Raw genomic sequence first — 27,731 nt, 5'->3', positions numbered from 1 at the left:
GTATTCCAGATACATTTACAGGGAGGAAGATAATGTACAGATCCACAGCAGAGTGGTGTTGTGTTGCTCTACGGCCTGCGCTGAGGACATTAGCATGATGCTGTAGGCAGATGTAGAACATAGTAGTAGTAGTAGTAGTAGTAGTAGTAGTAGTAGTAGTAGTAGTAGTAGTAGTAGCAGCAGCAGCAGCAGCAGCAGTAGTAGTAGTAGTAGTAGTAGCAGCAGCAGTAGTAGTAGTAGCAGCAGTAGCAGTAGTAGTAGTAGTAGTAGCAGCAGCAGTAGTAGTAGTAGTAGTAGTAGTAGTAGTAGTAGTAGTAGTAGTAGTAGTAGTAGCTGCTATTGACTCTGGTCTGTTTGGACACAAAGGGCATCCAGGGCTAAACAGGACAACACATTATGGGATATTTGTGTCAAGTAGAGTCAGGACTTGTCAGAGGGGGGGTATGGTAGTGTGTGTGTGTGTGTGTGTGTGTGTGTGTGTGTGTGTGTGTGTGTGTGTGTGTGTGTGTGTGTGTGTGTGTGTGTGTGTGTGTGTGTGTGTGTGTGTGTGTGTGTGTGTGTGTGTGTGTGTTTTTTTGTGTTTAGTGTTCGGTGGTTATTAAATTAAATATGAACACGTACCAGGCTGCACCTTGGTCCTCATCTTCTTCTCTTGAATGCCGTGACAGTGCCATTTGAGATGTAGACACTGTCTTTGGGATTATGGAGGAGTAAATCATATATCACAAATCCTGAACCAGTTATGACATAGTGACAAAAACAAAATGGTGGCTGCTGCTCTATATTTACTGTCAATAGATAAACTTAATGTCTGGTCGGAAAATATTCTTGGATCAGTGCAGTACCGGTGTGAGTACAGTTCAGGTGTGAATACAGTAGTTGAGACTTAAAAAGTGTTTCATATGATCCTGCTCTCCCGTCCTGGCTTTACAGTATTCTAGCTCAGTGCAGTGACTACAGAAGGCTAGTTCTGTCTGTCTATGTGACTCTACTGGCTGTGTGTGGAGCAGAGCAGTGGTTTTCCATGGGGATGGAGGGGACAGATATAATTAGGGAAGAAGTCTCTCCTCTTCTCCTCCATTACCCCTCTCCTCCTTTCCTTCTCTCCTCTCTTTCTCTCCTCCCCTCTTCTTCTCCTTTCTTCCTCTCCTCCTCTCCTACTCGTCTTCTCAAAGTCAAAATGAGATTGTTAATAATGGCTAAGCTACACACACCACAGACACCTCCCTCCCAAACGCCTGACCCCTCCCTCTCCAGACAGCAGACAGCACATCCCAACGCTGGGGAACAGTGTAATTTATCATAGCACAGACTCTCTCTTTGACTTTCTTTCTCTTTCTTTCTCTCTCTCTCTCTCTCGCACACGTACGTGCGCACACACACACACACACACCTACACACACACACACACACACACACACACACACACACACACACACACACACACACACACACACACACACACACACACACACACACACACACACACACACATGGTTTTTATTTGGAAACACGAACGGGCCATACTCAAGCAACGTCTGCCGTTAATCATGTGCCATCTAGCTGTTTGAAATGAATTGCAATAATCAGCATTTATCCGCTTTACATCAACACAGTAATCAGATGGAATGAAGATGAAGATGAAAGATGACCTATAGTATCCACATAGTAACCAAGAGGAAATGGAACCATATTATAGATCAATAGATAATAGTGTACCGGTAGAATATCATGTTGAATGTATTTGTATAGACTTTGACTCCTTACAGAAACAACATCAGTTGTGATGGTGAAACTATTTCCCGTTTTGAGACTTTTAAAAGCTGCTTGGTTTCTGAAAAGCGCCTTGCCTTTTCAGGGATATCTTGTCTTTGGGTCTGGCTGCCATCTTAGGGCTCCTAGATATATTTTTAGTGAAGAGAGTCAAAGAAGTGCAGGAGTCTTCTTCCCAAACCCCCAGCTCCAGCCCTGTTATGTGACAGCTAGCTAGGTCTTTCATCAGCAGTCTATGAGGCCCACGCAGTGTGGAGTACACACACACACACACACACACACACACACACACACACACACACACACACACACACACACACACACACACACACACACACACACACACACACACACACACACACACACACACACACACACACACACACACACCACACACTCTCTCTCTCTCTCTCTCTCTCTCTCTCTCTGGTGGTTACCCTTTCTAGGGAACTGCTGTTTTTGGAGCGGGTTTAGAAGGCAGGAAAGCAGAGCAGAAAGCCCTGTAGATCTTTCATCCTAAGCATCAGTGAGAGTTTTTATATTGGTGATACTCAAGCTCAGTATGATTGTAGAATATAATATACAGCCTTTTAAAACCCTCTTCTGACTCAGAGAATTTTACGTGACCCGCTCACTAACAGTCTTTTTCTTTGACGGACAGGAAACGAAGCCCATCAGCATCCAGGGATCCAAACCAAAGATACGACCAAAGGGAGGAGCGGGGTCAGTATGCCCCGGGGGACGGCACCATGCCCAGATCACCGTCCGACTACGGGGATGGGGACGCTCGGCGTGGGGCCCCACGGAGGTACCAAGACGCTGAGGCAGCGCGGGGGGAGTACCGTGGTGGGCGTGGCCGCTGGCGCTCCCAGGAGGACTACCCTCTGGACCAGGACGGGCCCTACCCTCTAGACGGGCAGCCCAGTGAGTACGAGCTGCAGCGCCAGCGCCAGGAGGAGTACCAGACACGCTACCGCTCCGACCCCAACCTGGCCCGTTACCCCGTCAAGCCCCAGCCCTACGAGGAGCAGATGAGGATGCATGCTGAGGTGGGCCGGGCCAGGCACGAGAGGCGCCACAGTGATGTGTCTCTAGCCTACACGGAGCAGGACGAGCCCCAGGGACCTATCCGCCTGTCCAGACAGCACCTGACCGAGCGCCGGCCGCCCATGGTGGGCCAACGCTCCTACTCCATGGACAGAAACTCCCCCACCCCTGGAGGCCACCACCGGACCTCCAACCACAGCCCCCCCACCCCACACCGCAGCCCCGTGCTGGGGGACAGGTCAGGGGACATGAGGCGGGGGCCAGGGGAGCCAATAGGGTTCAGGAGTCATGATTATCTGGACCCCAGCTCTGCTGTCAGGAAGACCAAGAGGGAGAAGATGGACACCATGTTGAGGAACGACTCTCTGAGCTCTGACCAGTCCGAGTCCATCAGGCCGCCGCCACCAAAGCCCCACAAAACCAAAAAGGGGGGTAAGATGCGGCAGGTGTCCCTGAGCAGCTCGGAGGAGGAACTGGCCACCACGCCGGAGTACACCAGCTGTGAGGACGTGGAGATAGAGAGTGAGTCTGTCAGTGAGAAAGGTAGGAACACTCTTCCTCCTGCGCTCTCTCGTTCTACTCTCATACTGTACACTAGGGGGCAATCTGAATAGGCAACCTATTCCCCATAGTGCACTACTTTATAGGGCTCTCTCTTTTACTAGGGGAAATCTGAAAAGGCAACCTATTCCCTATATAGTATTGCTCTATATAGGGAATATACTTTTGGCTCTGGCCAAAAGTCGTGCACTATATAGGGAATAGAGTGCCATTTGGGAAGCACAGAGTTATGTCAGGGATAGTCAAATCACCTTTGCATTATTCATTGGGAAGTGTATTCAGTGTCACTGTCAGCTCATGTTGAACATGTTTATTGACTAATTACCACTGTTCCATATTCAGTGAGTTAGTGGTACGACAGTAGTCTGCTAGCTCCATATGTTCAGTACAGAGGACTGAGTGCCATTGATGAGTAATGAGCACCATACCATCACAACTCTCTTCTCAGTCGCCCTTAATTATATTTATTTTATTTTATTTATTTTACCTTTATTTAACTAGGCAAGTCAGTTAAGAACAAATTCTTATTTTCAATGACAGCCTAGGAACAGTGGGTTAACTGCCTGTTCAGGGGCAGAACGACAGATTTGTACCTTGTCAGCTCGGGGATTTGAACTTGCAACCTTTTGGTTACTAGTCCAACGCTCTAACCACTAGGCTACCCTGCCGCCCCAAGGAGGAAGGAAGGAAACTACAACGTTTATCCATGAAAACAATACCAGATGTTCTGAATATGTTCAGTATTGTCAGGCTTGTGACTATTTGATTTTGGTTTTAGAGAGCGCAGTCAGTGTATGTGAATACATGTGTTTTAATGTAGGCCTCGTGGTCTCATTCATAATAATATGATATGTAGATGATGATAGGAATTTGATCTTAATGAGCCTCGCTTAAAAACTAACCTTTTATTTCCTCACAGTCTATGGTCTGTCTGTGTCTTTGTTACGTGATCTGTTCTGTTCTGTTTTGTGTGTGTGTGTGTCAAGTCTATTCTACACTGAACAGCAACTGCGTGGAGGGAGCTTATTATGTCGACAGGGCTTGGCCAGATGTGTGTAAATGTCTATGCAAGAGTGTGTGTGTGTGTGTTGGGCTGCTGCTCTAGATACCTTATCCTGTCTCTGTCCTCCTGTAGCACACATTGCAGGGCCTGGCTACCACTTCTGTTTCACACATTCAATCTGTTGTAATGGACTCTATATTATATAACACAGCTAGAGGGAGAGATCGAGAGATAGCGTGAGAGGTGACGAGAGGGGGAGAGAGAGAGAGAAAGAAAAATATGGGGAGAGGAGAGGAGGGGCAAGGGAGGAGGGAGAGAGAGAGCCAGGAGAGAGCGAGGAGAGGAGAGGAGAGAGAGAGCGCGGGGAGAGAGTGGAGGAAGAGAGAGAGAGAGAGAAGGAAGGTAATGATATATGTAATTGTAGTCTGATACTGTACTTTTATAGTGTCACAGGCACGCATGCACACTCACATACACACAAACACACACACTTGTTTCACACACATACACACAAACACACACACACACAAACTGTCCCAAAGTGTGTGTGTGCGTGCGTGTGTGCTTGCGTTTGTGTGTTTGTGCGTATTGGGGGGCTCACTCCAATAGGATCAGGGCCAGGGGTGATGTGCTGTTCCAGTCATTCAGCCTATAGGGAGTCAGTCTGTCTGTCTGTGTCTGTGGGTTAGTCTGTGATGCTGCTTTTGAACGGCCTCTGGTTGAACAATGTCATCAGTCGTGCATATTAATTAATGAAGGTACGGCAAATGCAATTAAAAGTGGTAGAATAATTAGTGTTTCTCCCTGTAGGATTCTAGCCTTGCAAGCCGCGTGATCTTGCACGCTAACATGAATGGTTCCTTGCATTGATAAACTCGCGAGATCAGGCGACTTGTGAAGCCAGTAGGATTCCCCCTGCACAACTCAACTAAACTACGTTGGATCAGTCAGGGAGGACAGGATGGGATTGGAGTAGACAGTGGAGTCGAGTCGTGAGCTGGGCTGGGCAGAGTGGAAGTTTGAAGATCAAATGTTTTTTGAATGGCTTACTTCTAGATTCTAGCCTCTAGTCCCTAACTCCTAGTCCTTATTGTTGTGTATTTACTATGGATTAAGTGATATATGACATGCTATTTTATCAAATCAATTCTCTGTAATTAATATTACCTGATTAAACTAATCATGTAAATAGTTTCATATTTAAACATAGAGAGAGAAAAGGGGGAAGAGTATTTGTGCGGGTCATAAACCTCACCAACAGGGCAACATCATGACTCTAGCTACTAGCTTTCTCTCCTCTAGATGCAGGCAGTAGATCGTTATGTATTATAAGGTCATCCTACTATTCATCTCATAGTACTGTACCACAATGTTTCTGAACGATCGAACCACCCTCGCCCTCTGGTGATGTCATAATGTTAAGGACACTAACAAGGTCACAGATAGAGGGAAAGAGAGAGAGAGAGAGATTAGGCCTGGGCCGGCAGAGGAGCGGTCACCGTGCTGAAAGCATTGCTACACGGGTGGCAGGCTGGCGTTGTGGTTTCCATATTAGTCCTTTGAAAAGGCAGACAACTTCCAAAGGCATTTTAAAGTGTTTGTAGAGCTGTTTCTGAGGAGTGACCTATATAGATTCCCCTCTAAAGCAGACTGTATGGCAAATCTACACTCAAGGGTTACTTCCCTGTGTGGTGTCTCTGTCTCCTTTGGATGACTGTGAAGGACTGAGTGATGTGAGTTAGTCCCTCTACACGGTCTCTTTCACATAGCTTTAAAGTGAAACAGGCATTGTTCTTATTTCTATTTGTTTTTATTATGGATCCCCATTAGCTGCTACCAGATGTAAAGCTGCAAAAATCAAAAAATGCAGTGCATTCGGAAAGTATTCAGACCCCTTCCCTTTTTCCACATTTTGTTACGTTACAAACTTATTCTAAAATGGACTATATACATGTTTTCCCTCATCATACACACAATACCCCATAATAACAATGTGAAAACAGGTTTTTATTTATTTTGGCAAATGTCTTAAAAATAAAAAACAGATACAGTTGAAGTCGGAAGTTTACATACACCTTAGCCAAATACATTTAACTCAGTTTTTCACAATTCCTGACATTTAATCCTAGTAAAAAATCCCTGTCTTAGGTCAGTTAGGATCACCAATTTATTTTAAGAATGTGAAATGTCAGAATAATAGTAGAGAGAATGATTTATTTCAGCTTTTATTTCTTTCATCACATTCCCAGTGGGTCAGAAGTTTACATGCACTCAATGAGTATTTGGTAGCATTGCCTTTAAATTGTTTAATTGGGTCAAACGTTTCAGGTAGCCTTCCACAAGCTTCCCACAATAAGTTGGGTGAATTTTGGCCCATTCCTCCTGACAGAGCTGGTGTAACTGAGTCAGGTTTGTAGGCCTCCTTGCTCGCACACGCTTTTTCAGTTTTGCCAACAAATTTTCTACAGGATTGAGGTCAGGGCTTTGTGATGACCACTCCAATACCTTGACTTTGTTGTCCTTAAGCCATTTTGCCACAGCTCTGGAAGTATGCTTTGGGTCATTGTCCATTTGGAAGACCCATTTGCGACCAAGCTTTAATTTCCTGACTGATGTCTTGAGACGTTGCTTCAATATATCCACATAATTTTCCTGCCTCATGATGCCATCTATTTTGTGAAGTGCACCAGTCCCTCCTGCAGCAAAGCACTGTTTCTACCAGCATCTTCACAATGTCCTTTGCTGCTGTTCTGGGATTGATTTGCACTTTTTGCACCAAAGTACGTTCATCTCTAGGAGACATAATACGTCTCCTTCCTGAGTGGTATGACGGCTGCGTGGTCCCATGGTGTTTATACTTGCGTACTATTGTTTGTACAGATGAACGTGGTACCTTCAGGCATTTGGAAATTACTCCCAAGGATGAAGCAGATTTGTGGAGGTCTACAATTTTCTTTCTGAGGTCTTGGCTGATTTCTTTTGATTTTCCCATGATGTCAAGCAAAGAGGCACTGAGTTTGAAGGTATGCCTTGAAATACATCCACAGCTACACCTCTAATTGACTCGGTCAGGGAGGTGACCAAGAACCCAATGGCCACTCTCACAGAGCTCCAGAGTTCTTCGGTGGAGATGGGAGAACCTTCCAGAAAGGCAACCATCTCTGCAGCACTCCACCAATCAGGCCTTTATGGTAGAGTGGCGAGACGGAAGCCACTCCTCAGTAAAAGGCACATGACAGCCCGCTTGGAGTTTACCAAAAGGCACCTAAAGGACTCTCAGACCATGAGAAACAATATTCCCTGGTCTGATGAAACCAAGATTGAACTCATTGGCCTGAAAGCCAAGTGTCACGTCTGGAGAAAACCTGGCACCATCCCTACGGTGAAGCATGGTGGTGGCAGCATCATGCTGTGGGATGTTTTTTAGCGGCAGGGACTGGGAGATTAGTCAGGATCGAGGGAAAGATGAACGGAGCGAAGGACAGAGAGATCCTTGATGAAAACCTTCTCCAGAGTGCACAGGACCTCAGACTAGGGTAAAGGTTCACCTTCCAACAGGACAAGGACCCTAAGCACACAACCAAGACAACGCAGGAGTGGCTTCGGGACAAGTCTCTGAATGTCCTTGCGTGGCCCAGCCAGAGCCCAGACTTGAACCCGATCGAACATCTCTGGAGAGACCTAAAAATAGCTGTGCAGCGACGCTCGCCATCCAACCTGACCAACCTTGCGAGGATTTGCAGAGAAGAATGGGGGAAACTCCCCAAATACAGGTCTGCCAAGTTTTTAGCATCATACCCAAGAAGACTCAAGACTGTAATCGCTGCCAAAAAGTGCTTCAACAAAGTACTGAGTAAAGTGTCTGAATACTTATGTAAATTTGATATATCAACATGAATCAACCTCATCATGTCGGTTTCCCCTCAACACCATAGGATAGGATTTTGGACAGGATAGGTATTACACTGTATGGCATCTGTAAGTGTTTAAGGCCTGTATTTCAGATCTCCACTACTCCTACAGATGAGGAGAATACAGGCAGTCAACATTTCCCAGTCCCTGTGTTATGTAACTTTCTTCCTCACACAGGGAGGGAAGTAGCACATGGCTAGGTTAGTTCAGACTGGCTCCATTATTGATGCATTGTAATGTAATGGTTATGTGAAGGATCACAGTAGTGGTGGGGTCACAGAGTAGTTTGAATGTGGACTGCTGAGGCGAGGGAGGTGAGCTTCTGAGGTATAGGATGTAAGGTTTTGTATTTTGGAGGTATGGGGGGGGACTTACAGTATATACTGTCTGTCATTAAAACCCCTGTCCCGAGTCTGTCACACACCTGTATGTAACATGGATAGTAAGCGCTCAATGATTAGCAATAGGAATGGTGTTTGGCCTGCAGAATTCTCCCTTCACCCACTCAGTTCAGTGTGACGTTGAAGGACGAGCCATAACCAGATAAGCAGAACATACACTCAATAGCTTGGGCTGAGGGGGGAGAAATCTGAGGGAAAGAGTAAAGAGGGCAGAAAGCACCTTCTGTCCATCTGTGGCCAGTCAGCAGCACTATGATCTGCTCTGCTATGTTATACACTCAGTGAGCTGCTTGACTGGCCAGGAAGGGAGGGAGGGAGGCCGAGGTGGGTGAGGTGAATACATGGGTGTGTTATGGCAGGCTAAGCTCACCTCGTGCCATGCTCTCTGACCCTGGGCACTCTGGGGGTATGGGAGGGAGGTGAGGGAGGGAGTGAGTGAGGGAGAAAGAGGGAGGAGGTGCCATCAGTAATGGCCTGAGCTCCTGGCTGGCCCGTTGGTAGTGAGGCTGGGAGACTGATTTAGTGTGACGTCCCTCTCACTCTGTTTTCCTCCGTATTGATCTCTTGACATGCCGCCTCATGATAGCGCAAGCAGGACAGAAACGAGAAAAGACGAGAGACAGAGAGAGAGGCAGGGGGGGATAGGGGGAGAGAGAGAGAAAGAAGGAGAGTGATGCGAGAGAGGGGGGGGGGGGGGGCAGAAGAGAGAGAGAGTTAGGGGGGTGGGCGGAGTGGACGCTGTTTAGTGATAAAACCAGACTAGATTCTCATTACAGCTCTATCTTTGGTCTGGTTTTTAGGACAAGGACTAGTCCAACATCCCCCTGCTGAGTAAAGGGCGTTCTTATGTTCAATGCCAAACAAAAAAAATTATAATGTTATAGTGTGCGTTTCTACATTGTAATAACAGTACATTGACTATTATTTTAATATTTTTAAGTATTTTTTAAACATTTGTTAAAAAAATAACAAATGTCCTAAATAATAATTGATTCTGTAGCTCTTTAACCTGCTACACCTTGGATGTTTTTGGACAATCTGGTTCCACAAACACAAATCACACAGCTAATCTGCTCCCTTTACCTCACAGCATGGATACTGTTTAAACATACACAATGTTTCACCTCTCTCTCTCTCTCTCTCTCTCTCTCTCTCTCTCTCTCTCTCGCTCTCTCTCTTTGTCTCTCTCTCTTTGTCTCTCTCTCTCTCTCTTTCTGCTCTCGCCCCCCCGAATTGTAGTAAAAACACCATCAATAATTAATGATCCAATTAATAGTTTACACTGGTTTCTATTGAGTTGTCAAAGTGATGGAGAGCCTGCTGGCAATGAACTCTTTCTCCGCTGTCTCCTCCCCACGTTGTGCTGCTGCCGGAACCCTGAATCAGCACTTTGGTGGTGGGTCCCCGTGCCTGCTACGCCAAGCCCGAGTGAAACCAACTGGGGGGGCCGGGGAGGGAGGGATGAGGGAGGAGACTGCTGATGCTCACAATTTACGGCTGTGATGAGTTTCCTGTTGGCTGAATCACCCTCAGCTGGGGTTTTACCGGTCCTCACCAGGGATCAGGGCCCAATTGTGATTGGCACTGTTAATAAAACAGGAGGAAGAGGGAGGCAACATTCTCTAGACTGGGACAACAGTAGCTTAGCTCAGCCCCCATCTGAGGGGCGTGGTGGTGGATGGTGTGTGTGTGTGTGTGTGTGTGTGTGTGTGTGTGTGTGTGTGTGTGTGTGTGTGTGTGTGTGTGTGTGTGTGTGTGTGTGTGTGTGTGTGTGTGTGTGTGTGTGTGTGTGTGTGTGTGTGTGTGTGTGTGTGTGTGTGTGTGTGTGTAACGGCTGTCGTCTTCCTCCTCCTCGGACGAGGAGAGGAGAGAAGGATCAGATGACCAAAATGCAGCGTTGAAGGTAGACATAATATTTATTCAAATGAAAATGACGAAACACGAAATAACACTTGAATAATATACTACAAAACAAATAAACGATGTAGACAACAGACCTGAACAAACGAACTTACATAACACGAAGAACGCACGAACAGGAAAATAGACTACACAAAAACCGAACGAACAAAGGGAACAGTCCCGTGTGGTGCAAACAGACACAGACACGGAAGACAACCACCCACAACAAACAATGTGACACCACCTACCTTAATATGGTTCTCAATCAGAGGAGATGAAAACCACCTGCCTCTAATTGAGAACCATATTAGGTACCCATTAACCAACATAGAAACACATAACATAGAATGCCCACCCACACTCACGCCCTGACCGACTAACACATACAAAAACAACAGAAAACAGGTCAGGAACGTGACAGTGAATGTGTGGTTGGCTGACTTCAGATTAGCTGGAGAGATGTGTGATTTCAACATGTCTATGTAATTTCAGCATGTCTATGAGATTTAAATATGTCTGTGGGATTTAAACATGTCTGTGGGATTTAAACATGTCTGTGGGATTTAAACATGTCTGTGGGATTTCTGTGGGATTTCACATGTCTATGAGATTTCAACATGTCTATGGGATTTCAACATGTTTATGGGATTTCAACATGTTTATGGGATTTCATAATGTCTATGGGATTTAAACATCTGTGACTGTTAGAATTGCAAGCCGTAAGCTGTTTGGGGCTATCATGGACACAATAGCAAAGTCATTTGGTTGCAGCAGCTGAGACAAAGAGAGGCAGGGAGAGGAGAGGCAGGGAGAGGAGAGGCAGGGAGAGGAGAGGCAGGGAGAGGAGAGGCAGGGATGCTAAAATGTGTTTGTGTGTGTGTGTGTGTGTGTGTGTGGCAGGGAGGGTAATCAGTGTTGAGTGTTGTCAGCTGTTGGTTCCAGCGGGTCACGGAGGGCACAGCCCATCTGGGGACTTCCATAATGTTTTATCACTGGGCATAACTGTATACAGTAAGTGGTTTTAGCACCCACAGGGACGCGTGAAGGGATGGAGGGCTTGTGATTGGACCAGTGGAGGGGTGAAGGTATGGAGGGCTTGTGATAGGACCAGGGGAGGGGTGAAGGGATGGAGGGCTTGTGATAGGACCAGGGGAGGGGTGAAGGGATGGAGGGCTTGTGATAGGACCAGGGGAGGGGTGAAGGGATGGAGGGCTTGTGATAGGACCAGGGGAGGGGGGTGAAGAGATGGAGGGCTTGTGATTGGACCAGGGGAGGGGTGAAGAGATGGAGGGCTTGTGATAGGACCAGGGGAGGGGTGAAGGGATGGAGGGCTTGTGATAGGACCAGGGGAGGGGTGAAGGTATGGAGGGCTTGTGATAGGACCAGGGGAGGGGTGAAGGGATGGAGGGCTTGTGATAGGACCAGGGGAGGGGTGAAGGGATGGAGGGCTTGTGATAGGACCAGGGGAGGGGTGAAGGGATGGAGGGCTTGTGATTGGACCAGTGGAGGGGTGAAGGTATGGAGGGCTTGTGATAGGACCAGGGGAGGGGTGAAGGGATGGAGGGCTTGTGATTGGACCAGTGGAGGGGTGAAGGGATGGAGGGCTTGTGATAGGACCAGGGGAGGGGTGGAGGGATGGAGGGCTTGTGATAGGACCAGGGGAGGGGTGAAGGGATGGAGGGCTTGTGATTGGACCAGTGGAGGGGTGAAGGTATGGAGGGCTTGTGATAGGACCAGGGGAGGGGTGAAGGGATGGAGGGCTTGTGATTGGACCAGTGGAGGGGTGAAGGGATGGAGGGCTTGTGATAGGACCAGGGGAGGGGTGACGGGATGGAGGGCTTGTGATAGGACCAGGGGAGGGGTGGAGGGATGGAGGGCTTGTGATAGGACCAGTGGAGGGGTGACGGGATGGAGGGCTTGTGATAGGACCAGGGGAGGGGTGGAGGGATGGAGGGCTTGTGATAGGACCAGGGGAGGGGTGGAGGGATGGTGATAAGGGAGGATGGCTGGTTGTTTTGGAGAGGACTTGACCTTACTCTGACATACAGTGTCTCGGCCAGCCTTGAAAAATATTCATGAATATTAATGTAGAAATTATTTACTGTTTTCTCAGCTTCCAACGACGTGATCCTCAACACTCTTGATAGCAACCCTAGAGTAAAGCTTCAGACCAGGCTATACATTTAGAGAGGTATTGAGAGAATATCTGATCTCCCCCTTCGCTTCCTACCCAAACCCCCAACCCTAACAACATATGCAGCATAAAGCTATTTTTATATGCTTCCAACTGAATTCCCTGACTTCTCCCAGATTGAGTTATGTATTCACCAGGCTAACTGCTTTATGGAGACCTGTCCTTCATAGCTCCATTATATTATTCTCTTTTCACAGGAAGTGATGCGAAGGAAATGATGCGTGCAGCTTTGGGTTGCATAAATGCACTGGTTCTATTAACCTTACCTGTGCCTGCAGACGTATGGGCACACTGTGTAGTGTGTACTACAGTCGGTTGAACTCGCACACGCTTACTGTTAAAACAATCTACTTGTTTCAGCTAATTATCATTAAGTAACTGGTGTCGTGGAAAATCGGTTCAAATATAACGCTTACAAGAACTTGTGAAATCAATTAGGCTTTTAATACAGAGCATTGCCAGCCGGAATGGTCCGCGGATCACACCCTTTTCCAGACCCCTAGCTCTTATATTTATACACACATAGCATTATGTCCATCCCTCATGCAAATGAAGTTTCTTCCCTTAAGTCATTCGCCACCATTATCTTTTAGTTCAAGCTTCCTGCTTGTTTACGCCCAATAACGCCCATATCTGCTTTCAGTTAGATTATAATGGTGGCCGGACCCTCTCTTATCCTAAAAATAATATATGTCTATCTATCCTATAGGCCTTCGTCTTTTTAGATGCAGCTGACAATGGGTCCCTCTCTGTGTCAGCAGATCATGGGTCTCTTCCTTTCATTAATGTGTCAATGTACTCTTTGTTTTGTTTGCCTTTATTGGAATCAGCAGACATCTATGTCTCCCCTATCCTTAGTGTGTCCAGTTGTCTTAGGCGCCTATGTGTCTCCCTGTCTTCCTATGGTCTGTTTTTAATGTTCAGCTGTCCTATACGTCTGTGTTATCTATGTGTCTCATTTACTCCTACACTGGTTCCACAGCCTTTTTTGGTTTACTCAATTTTTCGGTCTTACCTGAACAAAAAAAAGAGTTTGGCCAAACTCTTAAATTGTAGAAAACGTAGTAAAAAATTCAGTCAACTTAAAATGATGTGTTTGCTCAAAATGCCTCATATGTTCATTCAACTAGAAATTATAATTTGCGAATTTTATCCCAAAAATAGACTGTGTAACTAACGCATGTTTTCATTGTGCATGTTCATTTATGCAGTAATTAATATTCAACATGTCCTTACCTGGGATTTGAACTCACAACCTCTTGGTTCACAGCATTCCAATCTTCCTGCTATATCACCATGGCTGTGTCTGATTGCTTTCACCTGCATTGATAAACTAAAAAAAGTAAATCTCTAACTAAAAAAGTAAATCTCAGCTCTGTTAAAAGTACATTCAAGAATGAAATGTATTTTATCATAGTGATTCAGGAGTATCATTAAAACAGGTTAATGTGCCCCACCAACATTAGATAACTACACTGAAAAACTTACAATTGCTGAAATAAGTCAATCAAATCAATGATGAGAGAATAGTCAGATGAACTGATAATTGACACAGACATGGTGGTGTAGCAGGAAGATCAGAATGCAGTGAACCAAGAGGTTGTGAGTTCAAATCCCAGGTGAGGACATGTTGAACATGAACTACTGTGTTTTGAACATACACAATGTAGTCATGTTGTGTCACTGGTATCAAATATGTGAGTTGAAAACATTGTGTGTTACAATCGCTGTTTAGCTCAGGTAACACTTTGACCGAAAAGTTGAGTAAACAAAAAAGCCAGTTTTTTATTTATTTTTACAGTGCATACTGAACATACGGCAAGCTATATATCGACAAATCGGCAATGGAGACAGATCCAGTGTCCTGAATGGTCCATAGTGACAAAATGGGCGAGCAAGTGGCTGGCCATGCCTCATACTTCATCGCTGTATGCTTTTAATATGAATCATTTCATGTTTCCGAATTTCTGTCTTATGGGGTTGTAAATGAGTGGCCAATGGAAGCTAATAGTACTACTAAATAGTGTTTATAGTGTAAATAGTGTTTATCTGGAATGTTTCATGTGTTGGTATATCTTCCGTTGGCTGAGAGAGACAGACAGAGAGCGAGACAGACACTAATATCTCATGTTAACTTCAAAGAAAGAACGCTACAAAATGACTCATCCTCTCGACGGGCCACCTCAGCCCTCCGTACCTCTCCTTCTGTCGGAGAAGACTCCCATCCCGCCTTCAACATTCACTACTTCTCACTCTTTTAGTTAGCTGGCTTTACAAGCTTCTTCATCAAATTGTAGTGTTTGTTGCAGTCTCTCTCTGCACATCCACCACCATCATCAACCAGAGGAAACGCTGCTGAAGTCTATAACAACATGATGTCGTTCTAGAAAGCAGGTACAGAAGTCATGTTGGATCTAAAGATGATGATCTCTCGATCAGGAGAGCGATGGGTTGAGGATGGATGGAGGAGAGAGAGAAGTGGAGGACCGAGGAAAGGAAGAGAGAGAGAGAGAGATGGGCGTTTACAGGGACTAGTTCTTGGTTTGTCTGAGCGAGCCAGTCTCGAGGAAAGGAAGAGAAGAGCGAGAGATGGGCGTTTACAGGGACTAGTTCTTGGTTTGTCTGAGGGAGCCAGTCTCCATCGATCCCCCTGACCCACATCAGACAGGTTACAGACACACTGACTGAGCCTTATTGGAGAAAGTGCACACACAGAGCACAGCCAGAGAAAAATATGAACTCTCTCCCTGATTGCTGAAGTCCCTGCCTGGCCTGCTGGGCTGAGGGAATATGACTGTTACTCACTCACTTTACTGTCTGAGCAACACAAACATATGGGAAAAACTGAACATGTAATGGCATAATAGCCATTTGCCCAGCCTCCATCTCTCAAGGCTGTATCCATCCATCCCATCCACTGATGCCTCCAGTACAGATCTGGGCAAGGCAGTCATCAGGATAGCATCTTAAAAAGCTCTCCCTGGTGCACTTTAGATTGAGGTTAGTTAAGGTTGCTGGGGCATTGCCATCTTTGTCCCAGTTAAACATATTACATCCCAGGAAGCACCTCTCTCTCTCTCTCTCTCTCTCTCTCTCTCTCTCTCTCTCTCTCTCTCTCTCTCTCTCTCTCTCTCTCTCTCTGTCTCTCTTTCTCTCTCTTTCTCTCTCTCTCTCTCTCTCTGATCCAGACCCAGGCTGTTAAGATGGCAGGACGCACGGACACTATCTTCATTTGAACAATGTGAATTACTGCAGAGAGTTACAACGATATCTTTGGCTAGTTTGCTTCAACAGAATGTCTTGGAAAAGAGGTTTGACTGGCAGCATGTGTGAATGATTTATGAACAAGAGTGTGGGGCCTGGTTTGGTCTTGCAACCAATGAGAATTGTTCCAAGACTAAACACAACCTAAATGGTCTGTGCTTGTGTTGTCTGAATGTGTGTGTTAGTAGTCATGGTCATGTACTCTGTGCTGTATACCATCGCAGTATTGACTTCAGAGAGGCCAATCTACTGTATGTGGACTGTATGTTTCTACTCTCTTCACAGGAGCTATTGTTCACCTGTGAGTGTGTGTGTCTGCGTGTGTGTGTCAGCACTGTACGTTGGAGTTCTGTGGGCCTCACCTTTTCCTCTCGCTGTCTTCTCTTGTGTGTGTGTGTGTGTGTGTTGTGTGTGTGTGTGTGTGTGTGTGTGTGTGTGTGTGTGTGTGTGTGTGTGTGTGTGTGTGTGTGTGTGTGTGTGTGTGTGTGTGTGTGTGTGTGTGTGTGTGTGTGTGTGTGTGTGTGTGTGTGTGTGTGTGTGTGTGTGTGTGTGTGGCTCCCACAGGAGATTTGGATGGCCACTGGTTGGACCATGCGTCATGGCATAGCAGCGAGGCCTCCCCAATGTCTTTGGTGAGACATGCGGAGCCCTGCCCCTAACCCCCCTCCTCCTCCCCTCCTCCCCCTCTCAGAGTCCTTTGTCATTTCATGTTTGCTTTGTTTTATTTACACCTCCGCATGGGTTTTCTTCTTTCTTTCTGTTTTTTATCCCACACCTGTAGGGGACAGTCAAAGGGGGAAAAGAAAAACTATTGAGCAGGCATTTTTGTCCGACTCAACACACAACACCTTATCTGAGAGGCAAAAGAAAATGGTGCGCTTTGGGGGCCACTCATTGGAAGAGGACGCAGAATGGTGCGAACCCCAGGTTAAAGACTCTGGCGTTGACACATGCAGTAGCACTACCCTAAACGAGGACAATCAGCATAGCCATAGTGAGAAGGTACTGGAGACTATGTAGCCAAAATATCTGCATTTTGTTCTTTTTTTCTTTATTTTTCTTTACCTACCTCCTCCGGTCTTTGTTATCTGTCACTAATTGTTAAATAGTAGACATGTTTATTCTTTTTTAAATTTGAATTGATTGATTTTCCTTTGAACTTTGTCTTTATTATTATTCCGGGGAATTGATAAGATTGATTTCATTTCGACAGCAGCTTGCTGGGTGTTGCTGAAATAGGAGATGGGGAACCCCTCTTTATTGCTCTGCTGTTTGCTCTCTGGCAGCATAAAGATCTATCCAGGAGCATTAAAACACAACCCTTTTATTGTCATGGCACACAGCAATGTCCACTCCTCTAGTTGCATGTTGCTAGTTGCTCTCAGTCTGTTTTGTTATTGTTACTGTAGCGGCCATCTTAGTAACGTTACAGTAGGGTAACGACACCTACCTCTCACTGGAATGACCCCTCCTCTCCCAACGCACACTACCTAGTCAAGTCATTATCCCCCCTAGATCTCCACTCAGTCCAATAGCAAAACTGAACCAACCACTTAGAACTGAGAACAGGGACGATTGGATTTCTTTTGCACAGACAAAGTTACGTTTTTCTTTTTTTCCCTTCCGCTGTCATGTTTGTTGTGATTTCATATTTTTTTGTCTCTCTTCATCTTGGCCTTAATCATCGCGCTGTGCTGTTCTTTTGGGAGTTTTCCTCCATAAATCCTACTTTGGTTCACCTCTTTTTGTTGTTGTTGCGTAATACATGTTTTCTTCATCTGCTTCTAACTGCTCCAGTGTGGAGGTGTAGTGCTGTGTGTAGCAGGGCAGAGAGTGGTGGAGTGCAGTCTTAACCTCCCTCTGCCTTCAGCTAAGGCCTCCCTCACAGACCATCAGACAAAATCTACACTCATCCAAACTCAACTGGATTTGATGCTAATGTGGCTGAGTTTAAGTGAGATGTTCTAGATACAGTGCAGATTTTCTCAGATGGTTTGTGTGGAGCTTCTGCTCTGCGATGACGAGGAGGGCGTGATGGTTTGCCTATTTTACCCTGCATGGGGTGCTGAATGCACTCTACCTATTCCCTGTTGGCAGGATCACACAAGGCCTGGCATTAGATGTGCAGCATTTTTCATTTTCATTTAATAACACTTTTGTGTGATACATTTACCATAACATAACATACATAGAAAAAATGTGAATTGAATAATTTTAGTGAAAATAGTACCTAAAATCAGATTGAAGTACTTCCATGAAGTATGTTTATGTACATAGTTAATCACTGCTTAAAAGGTGGGCTGTGTTATTGTAAATATTGTTTTATTTTTCCATTGTTATAACATTTTGCCTTCAACTACAGTACGTATAACTGTGATGCAGTAGATACAATTATTTTTTCGATTTTGATGAAATATGTATTTTATTATCGAATTGTGATAGTCCGGCTATTCCCAAAAGAAAAGACAGGTTATATAATCTGAAATAGAAAGGATAGAGACAGAGCTATAATCACCAGATTAGATAACTAGCCAGAGCTTGTGTGATCGTTCATTAAGTCAAATTAATTGATACCCCAGCCCCACCCCCCACCCCTCACATGATACACACTTTTCTGTAGAAGTCTTTTTAAAGTGATTGAAGTGAATCTGGTGTGGATGAGTTGTGAAACACAAGGTGTGTTGTTGCTGTGTGTGTTCCTATAGCATCCAGTGACATGGCAACCCTCCAAAGATGGGGAGCGCCTAATAGGGCGGATTCTGCTCAACAAGCGGATGAAGGATGGAAGTGTACCTCGAGACTCAGGAGCACTGCTGGGACTGAAGGTGAGTCTGCCCTGTCTGTCTGACGTCTCTGTCTGGACTTCTGTCTATCTACTGGGACCAGTCTGACCTGATGGTCAGAGGCCGTTTGTTATTACAGCTGTCCATCACTATTCAAAGGTTTCTTCCCAAATGGTATCCTATTCCGTATGTAGAGGGAATATGTTGCCGTTTGGGCCTCGCTAAAGAGTATACGTAGCGGATATAATTTGGTAAATGATTTTTTTATTTTTTTATTTGCCCTTTATTTAACCAGGTAGGCTAGTTGAGAACAAGTTCTCATTTACAACTGCGACCTGGCCAAGAATAATGCAAAGCAGTTTGACACATACAACAACACAGAGTTACACATGGAATAAACAAAACATACAGTCAATAATAGAGCTGAAGAAAATCTATATACAGTGTGTGCAAATGAGGTAAGATAAGGGAGGTAAGGCAATAAATAGGCCATGGTGGCGAATTAATTACAATATACCAATTAGACACTGGACTGATTGATGTGCAGAAGATGAATGTGCAAGTATAGATACTGGGGTGCAAAGGAGCAAGATAAATAAATAAATACAGTATGGGAATGAGGTAGTTGGATGGGCTATTTGCAGATGGGCTATGTACAGGTGCAGTGATCTGTGAGCTGCTCTGACAGCTGGTGCTTAAAGCTAGTGAGGGAGATATGAGTCTTCAGCTTCAGTGATTTTTGTAATTCGTTCCAGTCATTGGCAGCAGAGAACTGGAAGGAAAGGCGGCCAAAGGAGGAATTGGCTTTGGGGGTGACTAGTGAGATATACCTGCTGGAGCGCGTGCTACGGGTGGGTGCTGCTATGGTGACCAGTGAGCTGAGATAAGGCGGGGCTTTACCTAGCAGAGACTTGTAGATGACCTGGAGCTAGTGGCTTTGGCGGCGAGTATGAAGCGAGGGCCAGCCAACGAGAGTGTACAGGTTGCAGTGGGGGGTAGTATATGGGGCTTTAGTGACAAAACGGATGGCACTGTGATAGACTGCATCCAATTTGTTGAGTAGAGTGTTGGAAGCTATTTTGTAAATGACATCGCCGAAGTCGAGGATCGGTAGGATGGTCAGTTTTACGAGGGTATGTTTGGCAGCATGAGTGAAGGATGCTTTGTTGCGAAATAGGAAGCCGATTCTAGATTTAATTTTGGATTGGAGATGCTTAATGTGAGTCTGGATGGAGAGTTTACAGTCTAACCAGACACCTAGGTATTTGTAGTTGTCCACATATTCTACATCAGAACCGTCCAGAGTAGTGATGCTAGATAGGCGGGCAGGTGCGGGCAGTGACCGGTCGAGGAGTATGCATTTAGTTTTACTTGCATTTAAAAGCAGTTGGAGGCCACGGAAGGAGAGTTGTATGGCATTGAAGCTCGTCTGGAGGTTAGTTAACACCGTGTCCAAAGAAGGGCCAGAGGTATACAGAATGGTGTCGTCTGCGTAGAGGTGGATCAGAGAATCACCAGCAGCAAGAGCCACATCATTGATGTATACAGAGAAGAGAGTCGGCCCAAGAATTGAATCCTGTGGCACCCCCATAGAGACTGCCAGAGGTCCGGACAACAGGCCCTCCGATTTGACACACTGAACTCTTTCAGAGAAGTAGTTGGTGAACCAGGCGAGGCAGTCATTTGAGAAACCAAGGCTGTTTAGTCTGCCGATAAGAATGTGGTGATTGACATAGTCGAAAGCCTTGACCAGGTCGATGAATACGGCTGCACAGTAATGTCTCTTATCGATGGCGGTTATGATATCGTTTAGGACCTTGAGCGTGGCTGAGGAGCACCCATGACCAGCTCTGAAACCAGATTGCATAGCGGAGAAGGTATGGTGGGATTCGAAGTGGTCTGTAATCTGTTTGTTAATTTGGCTTTCGAAGACCTTAGAAAGACAGGGTAGGAAAGATATAGGTCTGTAGCAGTTTGGGTCTAGAGTGTCTCCCCCTTTGAAGAGGGGGATGACCGCGGAAGCTTTCCAATCTTTGGGAATCTCAGACGATACGAAAGAGAGGTTGAACAGGCTAGTAATAGGAGTTGCAACAATTTGGGCAGATAATTTTAGAAAGAGAGGGTCCAGATTGTCTAGCCCAGCTGATTTGTAGGGGTCCAGATTTTTCAGCTCTTTCAGAACATCAGCTATCTGGATTTGGGTGAGGGAGAAATGGGGGAAGCTTGGGCGAGTTGCTGTGGGAGGGTGCCGGGCAGTTGACCGGGGTTGGGGTAGCCAGGTGGAAAGCATGGCTAGCCGTAGAAAAATGCTTATTGAAATTCTCAATTATAGTGGATTTATCAGTGGTGACAGTGTTTCCTAGCCTCAGTGCAGTGGGCAGCTGGGAGGATCTGCTCTTATTCTCCATGGACTTTACAGTGTCCCAGAACTTTTTTGAGTTTGTGCTACAGGATGCAAATTTCTGTTTGAAAAAGCTAGCCTTAGCTTTCCTAACTGCCTGTGTATATTGGTTCCTAACTTCCCTGAAAAGTTGCATATCACGGGGGCTATTCGATGCTAATGCAGTTTTTGTGCTGGTCAAGGGCAGTCAGGTCTGGAGAGAACCAAGGATTATATCTGTTCCTGGTTCTACATTTTTTGAATGGGGCATGCTTATTTAAGATGGTGAGGAAGGCACTTTTAAAGAATAACCAGGCATCCTCTACTGACGGGATGAGGTGAATATCATTCCAGGATACCCAGGCCAGGTCGATTAGAAAGGCATGCTCGCTGAAGTGTTTTAGGGAGCGTTTGACAGTGATGAGGGGAGGTCGTTTGACTGCAGAACCATTACGGATGCAGGCAATGAGGCAGTGATCGCTGAGATCTTGGTTGAAAACAGCAGAGGTGTATTTAGAGGGCAAGTTGGTTAGGATGATATCTATGAGGGTGCCCGTGTTTACAGATTTGGGGTGGTACCTGGTAGGTTCATTGATCATATGTGTGAGATTGAGGGCATCAAGCTTAGATTGTAGGATGGCCGGGGTGTTAAGCATGTCCCAGTTTAGGTTACCTAGCAGCACGAGCTCTGAAGATAGATGGGGGGCAATCAATTGACATATGGTGTCCAGGGCACATCTGGGGGCAGAGGGTGGGCTATAACAAGCGGCAACGGTGAGATGATATCTTATTGACATCATTTTATGGTTGTAAACTGGTTTTGTGGGTGAGGAAAAAGACGTTGCTAAAAAGACATTACCAAACTGTCCTTCAGCTGTGGCTTTTTTTATCTGCATATACATTTTGAAGTGATATGTGTGGGTGCCTTGCCTAATTATGAATTACATAATTGTATTATTCATGATTTAATATTAATTAGGCGGGTAATTATTTTCCTGATTAATATTAATGAGCTGTATATTGATATCAAATACTTTATGTTCATGACTGTATTCCAAATAGCACCCTATTCCCTATATAGTGTACATCAAAGTAGTGCACTATATGGGGAATAGGGGGCCATTTGTGATGCACCCTGTGTATCCAAACATGCTCACATTGAACCTTTTTAATGAACGACATTCATTGGCTCAGTGCAAAAAAACTCTCAAAAACTCTCAAAAACTCACTGCATCCCAAACTGCAACCTATTCCCTATATAGTGCGCTACTTTTAACCAGGGAACTGGTAGTAGTGCGCTATATAAGGAGTAGTGTACCATTTGGAACATTTTGTTATGTAGAAAAGCCTATTTGAAATCCTCAGTCAGAGACAATGTCCCTTTACTGTAGATAGAGAGATCACATCTGAAACATTGTGATTGTACAGCTTATTCCCCATTATGTACAGTACTGTAACTAGGCTACTAAACATATGGCCCATATTTACAGTATATCATGATTAGACGGGTAGATTTTCTGATGAAAAGTATCTTAGGTTTTCCTTACTCTACCTAATCTGTGCGGCGTGGGCTGGTTAAAGAGCTGAGCACACACAGCTAGCCAAAGCACAGTGAGAGCTAGCACAGTGAGAGCTAGCACAGTGAGAACCATCAGGAGAGAAAAGGAGAGTGGCAAGATGGGAAAATCATTAGTGATTGAATGAGCTTCCTGAATTGGTATGTTTGTGTCTGGTCAGTTTCTCTTTGTGCTGTACGGTACGCTATGTGTTTCTCCTCGCTCAGCAGCAAGCAGTGACCAGCCAGTCTGTTTGTCTCTCTCTCTAACTATCTCTATCTCTCACTCTCACAGTCCCTTTCTCGCTCTCTCTCACCCGGCTGTTACATAAAGCCATTTCATTTAGGATACTTCCGTAAGCTCCTTTGTATGTTGGCATTCAACTGCCATTAAGAGGGGATTTTATTTGTCTGATGCCTGTGGAGGGAGAGCGGTCCAGGGGCTTACAGAGTAGAGCAGAGCTGGGCTGCCTGGCCTGCTATAGGCCCCCCAGGCCTCAAGTGTTCCAGCACAATGGAGAGAGAGCACCATGCAGAGAGAGATGGCCCCAGGGTTCCAACACAACACACAGGGACATTCAACATTATGAGATGTACATTTTGACTAAACATGTAGCTACTTTCTCTATTCAAGAATAGCACCCTATGGGCAGAATGATGCTATGTGGCTACATTTACAATTACAATTAGGCCTAGATCTGCAGGTTGCATTTTACCATGTGTGAATTGAATTCACATGTGGATTTTCAAACGTGGTCAATAAATATGTTTCTATGAAACAAAGTGATCAGTGCATCCATATTCCTTCCCTGCCAGGCTGCTTACACCATATTGAGGGTGTGATTATGTTACAGTGTAATACTATATACTAATACTATACATGTTGATGTGTGTTGCTTCCTTCATAGGTGGTGGGTGATTATGTTACAGTGTAATACTATATACTAATACTATACATGTTGATGGGTGTTGCTTCCTTCATAGGTGGTGGGTGATTATGTTACAGTGTAATACTATATACTAATACTATACATGTTGATGGGTGTTGCTTCCTTCATAGGTGGTGGGTGGAAAGATGACAGAATCTGGTAGACTTTGTGCTTTCATCACTAAAGTGAGGAAAGGAAGTCTAGCGGACACTGTTGGACACCTCAGACCAGGTACCTATTGACCTCATTTTATACTCTAACTGCATCAGGTACCATGTTTAGAACTACATTAGCCATGTTTAGAACGACACTTACTATGTTTAGAACTACATTTACCAAGTTTAGAAGTACACTGAAGATTGTCAATACATGTCTCATGTACACAGCACTGTAGATTTAATAAGCTACTTCAGTGATTCAAGAAACATTTGGATTACTTGGTGAACTGGTGCTGAACTGGGTCAGAACCTTGAATTAACTTCTGACACCCTTTGACCTTCATTTAATAGCACTAATTACAACATGTATGAACTAGACAGATGTGCTGTTATTTGTTACCATATGGGTTGCGACCGAGGCCTATTCAATTATTTATAATATTACTGTCACGATCGTGTGGTTGAGAGACGGACCAAAACGCAGCATTTGGAAAATAAGCCATCTTCTTTTAATAACACCACGAAGATGAACACGACACAAAACACTATACAAACTAACAAAACAACAAAACGACCGTGAAGCTACAAACGTTGTGCACATACATACAGGCTACAAACGTTCTACATAGACACTTCCCCACAACAAACTAAAGCCTATGGCTACCTTAAATATGGCTCCCAATCAGAGACAACAGAAACCAGCTGTCTCTAATTGGGAACCCATTCAGGCAACCATAGACTTTCCTAGACAACTACACACAACATAGACACAGCTAGACAACTATACTAAACATAAAGCCAACTACTCTAAATAAACCCCCTAAACCTTACAATCACCCTGGACACTACAAAACCCACATAAATACCCATGTCACACCCTGACCTAACTAAAATAATAAAGAAAACAAAGAATACTAAGGCCAGGGCGTGACATAGCCCCCCCCTTAAGGTGCGAACTCCGGGCGCACCAGCACAAAGTCTAGGGGAGGGCCTGGGTGGGCATCTGACCACGGTGGTGGCTCAGGCTCAGGGCGAGGTCCCCACCCCACCATAGTCAATCCCAGCTTATATCTCCCCCTACAAATGACCACCCTCATATTACCCTCACTTAATCTTTTGGGTAACATCGACACAAGGGGCAGCACCGGGATAAGGGGCAACACCGGGATGAGGGACGGCAGCTCCGGGCTGAGGGACGGCAGCTCCGTGCTGAGGGACGGCAGCTCCGGACTGGCTGGCGGATCCTGGCTGGCTGACGGCTCTGGCTGGTCATGGCTGGCTGACGGCTCTGGCTGGTCATGGCTGGCTGACGGCTCTGGCTGGTCATGGCTGGCTGACGGCTCTGGCTGGTCATGGCTGGCTGACGGCTCTGGCTGGTCATGGCTGGCTGACGGCTCTGGCTGGTCATGGCTGGCTGACGGCTCTGGCTGGTCATGGCTGGCTGACGGCTCTGGCTGGTCATGGCTGGCTGACGGCTCTGGCTGGTCATGGCTCGCGGAAGGCTCTGGCTGATCAGGTCTGGCGGAAGGCTCTGGCTGATCCGGTCTGGCGGAAGGCTCTGGCTGATCCGGTCTGGCGGAAGGCTCTGGCTGATCCGGTCTGGCGGAAGGCTCTGGCTGATCCGGTCTGGCGGAAGGCTCTGGCTGATCCGGTCTGGCGGACGGCTCTGGCGGCTCCTGTCTGGCGGACGGCTCTAGCGGCTCCTGTCTGGCGGACGGCTCTGTAGGCTCAAGGCAGACGGGCGGCTTTGCAGGCTCATGGCAGACGGGCGGCTTTGCAGGCTCATGGCAGACGGACAGTTCAGACGGCGTAGGGCAGACGGGCAGTTCAGGCGCCGCTGGGCAGACGGGCAGTTCAGGCGCCGCTGGGCAGACGGGCAGTTCAGGCGCCGCTGGGCAGACAGCAGACTCTGGCCGGCTGAGACGCACTGTAGGCCTGGTGCGTGGTACCGGAACTGGAGGTACCGGGCTAATGACACGCACCTTAAGGCTAGTGCGGGGAACAACAACAGGGCACACTGAGTTCTCAAAGCGCACTATATGCCTGGTGCGTGGTACCGGACTGAGGGCACGCACCTCAGGACGAGTGCGGGGAGAAATAACAGTGTGTACAGGACTCAGGAGACGCACAGGTGGCTTAGTGCGTGGTGCCGGAACTGGAGGAACTGGGCTGGAGACACGCACCATAGGGAGAGTGCGTGGAGGAGGAACAGGGCTCTGAAAACGCACTGAAAGCCTGGTGCGTGGTGTAGGCACTGGTGGTACTAGGCTGGGGCGGGAAGGTGGCGCCGGATATACCGGACCGTGAAGGAGGACACGTGCTCTTGAGCACCGAGCCTCCCCAACCTTACCAGGTTGAATGGTCCCCGTAGCCCTGCCAGTGCGGCGAGGTGGAATAGCCCGCACTGGGCTATGCAGGCGAACCGGGGACACCACCTGTAAGGCTGGTGCCATGTACGCCGGCCCGAGGAGACGTACTGGAGACCAGATACGTTGGGCCGGCTTCATGGCACTCGGCTCGATGCCCAACCTAGCCCTCCCAGTGCGGCAAGGTGGAATAGCCCGCACTGGGCTAAGCACGCGTACTGGGGACACCGTGCGCTTTACCGCATAACACGGTGTCTGACCAGTACGACGCCCTCTTACGCCACGGCAAGCCCGGGGAGTTGGCTCAGGTATCCAACCCGGCTTCGCCACACTCCCCTTTATCCCCCCCCCAAGAAATTTTTGGGTGTTACTCACGGGCTTCCAGCCACTCTGCCTTGCCTTTGCCTCATAAAACCGCCTCTCCGCTTTCGCTGCCTCCAGCTCCGCTTTGGGACAGCGATATTCCCCTGGCTGAGTCCAGGGTCCTTTGCCGTCCAGGATCTCCTCCCATGTCCATGAGTCCTGTTTACTTTGCCGCTGTTGTTGGTTCCGATCATGCTGCTTGATCCTGTTGTGGTGGGGAATTCTGTCACGATCGTGTGGTTGAGAGACGGACCAAAACGCAGCATTTGGAAAATAAGCCATCTTCTTTTAATAACACCACGAAGATGAACACGACACAAGACACAAAACACTATACAAACTAACAAAACAACCGTGAAGCTACAAACGTTGTGCACATACATACAGGCTACAAACGTTCTACATAGACACTTCCCTACAACAAACTAAAGCCTATGGCTACCTTAAATATGGCTCCCAATCAGAGACAACAGAAACCAGCTGTCTCTAATTGGGAACCCATTCAGGCAACCATAGACTTTCCTAGACAACGACACACAACATAGACACAGCTAGACAACTATACTAAACATAAAGCCAACTACTCTAAATAAACCCCCTAAACCTTACAATCACCCTGGACACTACAAAACCCACATAAATACCCATGTCACACCCTGACCTAACTAAAATAATAAAGAAAACAAAGAATACTAAGGCCAGGGCGTGACAATTACCGTAGCAGGAAGATTACAATGCTGTACTGTTTGTTTATGTGTGCTGTGTTTTTTCTACAATACCATTCATGTTCTCCTTTTTTCCATCATGTGGGCCTGCTCATGTTTATAACTACACGGATCATGTTTTTAACTATATTTATAACTATGCTTCCCGTGTTCATAACTGCACCGTGCCAGCTGACGTCTTGGTGTGTGGATGACTGACAGCATCTCTTGTTTCACAGGCGACCAGGTGCTGGAGTGGAACGGGAGGTTTTTACAAGGAGCCACATTTAAAGAAGTTTACAATATCATTCTAGAATCAAAGCCAGAACCCCAGGTGGAACTGGTGGTCTCAAGGCCCATAGGGTAAGACCTCACAACAGCAACTACACGTATTACTACTGAACCATCAAAACTACAGTGTATTCTCATTCATACA

The 27,731-nt window shown here is 46.3% G+C and overlaps 1 protein-coding gene across 16 annotated transcripts in view; it reads left to right on the top strand.

The window, feature by feature from the left end:
* The window catches only part of rims2a (regulating synaptic membrane exocytosis 2a), a 226,129-nt gene that overhangs the window by 98,263 nt on the left and 100,135 nt on the right, over positions 1–27,731 (top strand). For 9 of the 16 annotated variants that reach the window (XM_071384236.1, XM_071384235.1, XM_071384251.1 and 6 more), the window contains 5 exons: positions 2,435–3,363; positions 16,622–16,689; positions 18,763–18,882; positions 23,836–23,935; positions 27,535–27,658. In XM_071384236.1, the coding sequence (XP_071240337.1) occupies positions 2,435–3,363; positions 16,622–16,689; positions 18,763–18,882; positions 23,836–23,935; positions 27,535–27,658 (1,341 nt within the window). Of the gene's footprint in view, positions 1–2,434; positions 3,364–16,621; positions 16,690–16,838; positions 17,060–18,762; positions 18,883–23,835; positions 23,936–27,534; positions 27,659–27,731 lie in introns of all 16 variants that reach the window. The other 7 variants (XM_071384233.1, XM_071384234.1, XM_071384238.1 and 4 more) reach the window with 1 other exon arrangement.

The sequence above is a fragment of the Salvelinus alpinus genome, chromosome 35, assembly GCF_045679555.1.
Source record: "Salvelinus alpinus chromosome 35, SLU_Salpinus.1, whole genome shotgun sequence".
NCBI lineage: Eukaryota > Metazoa > Chordata > Actinopteri > Salmoniformes > Salmonidae > Salvelinus > Salvelinus alpinus.
Note: the sequence above shows the minus strand (reverse complement) of the source record. Positions and strands in the feature narration are given on the sequence as shown.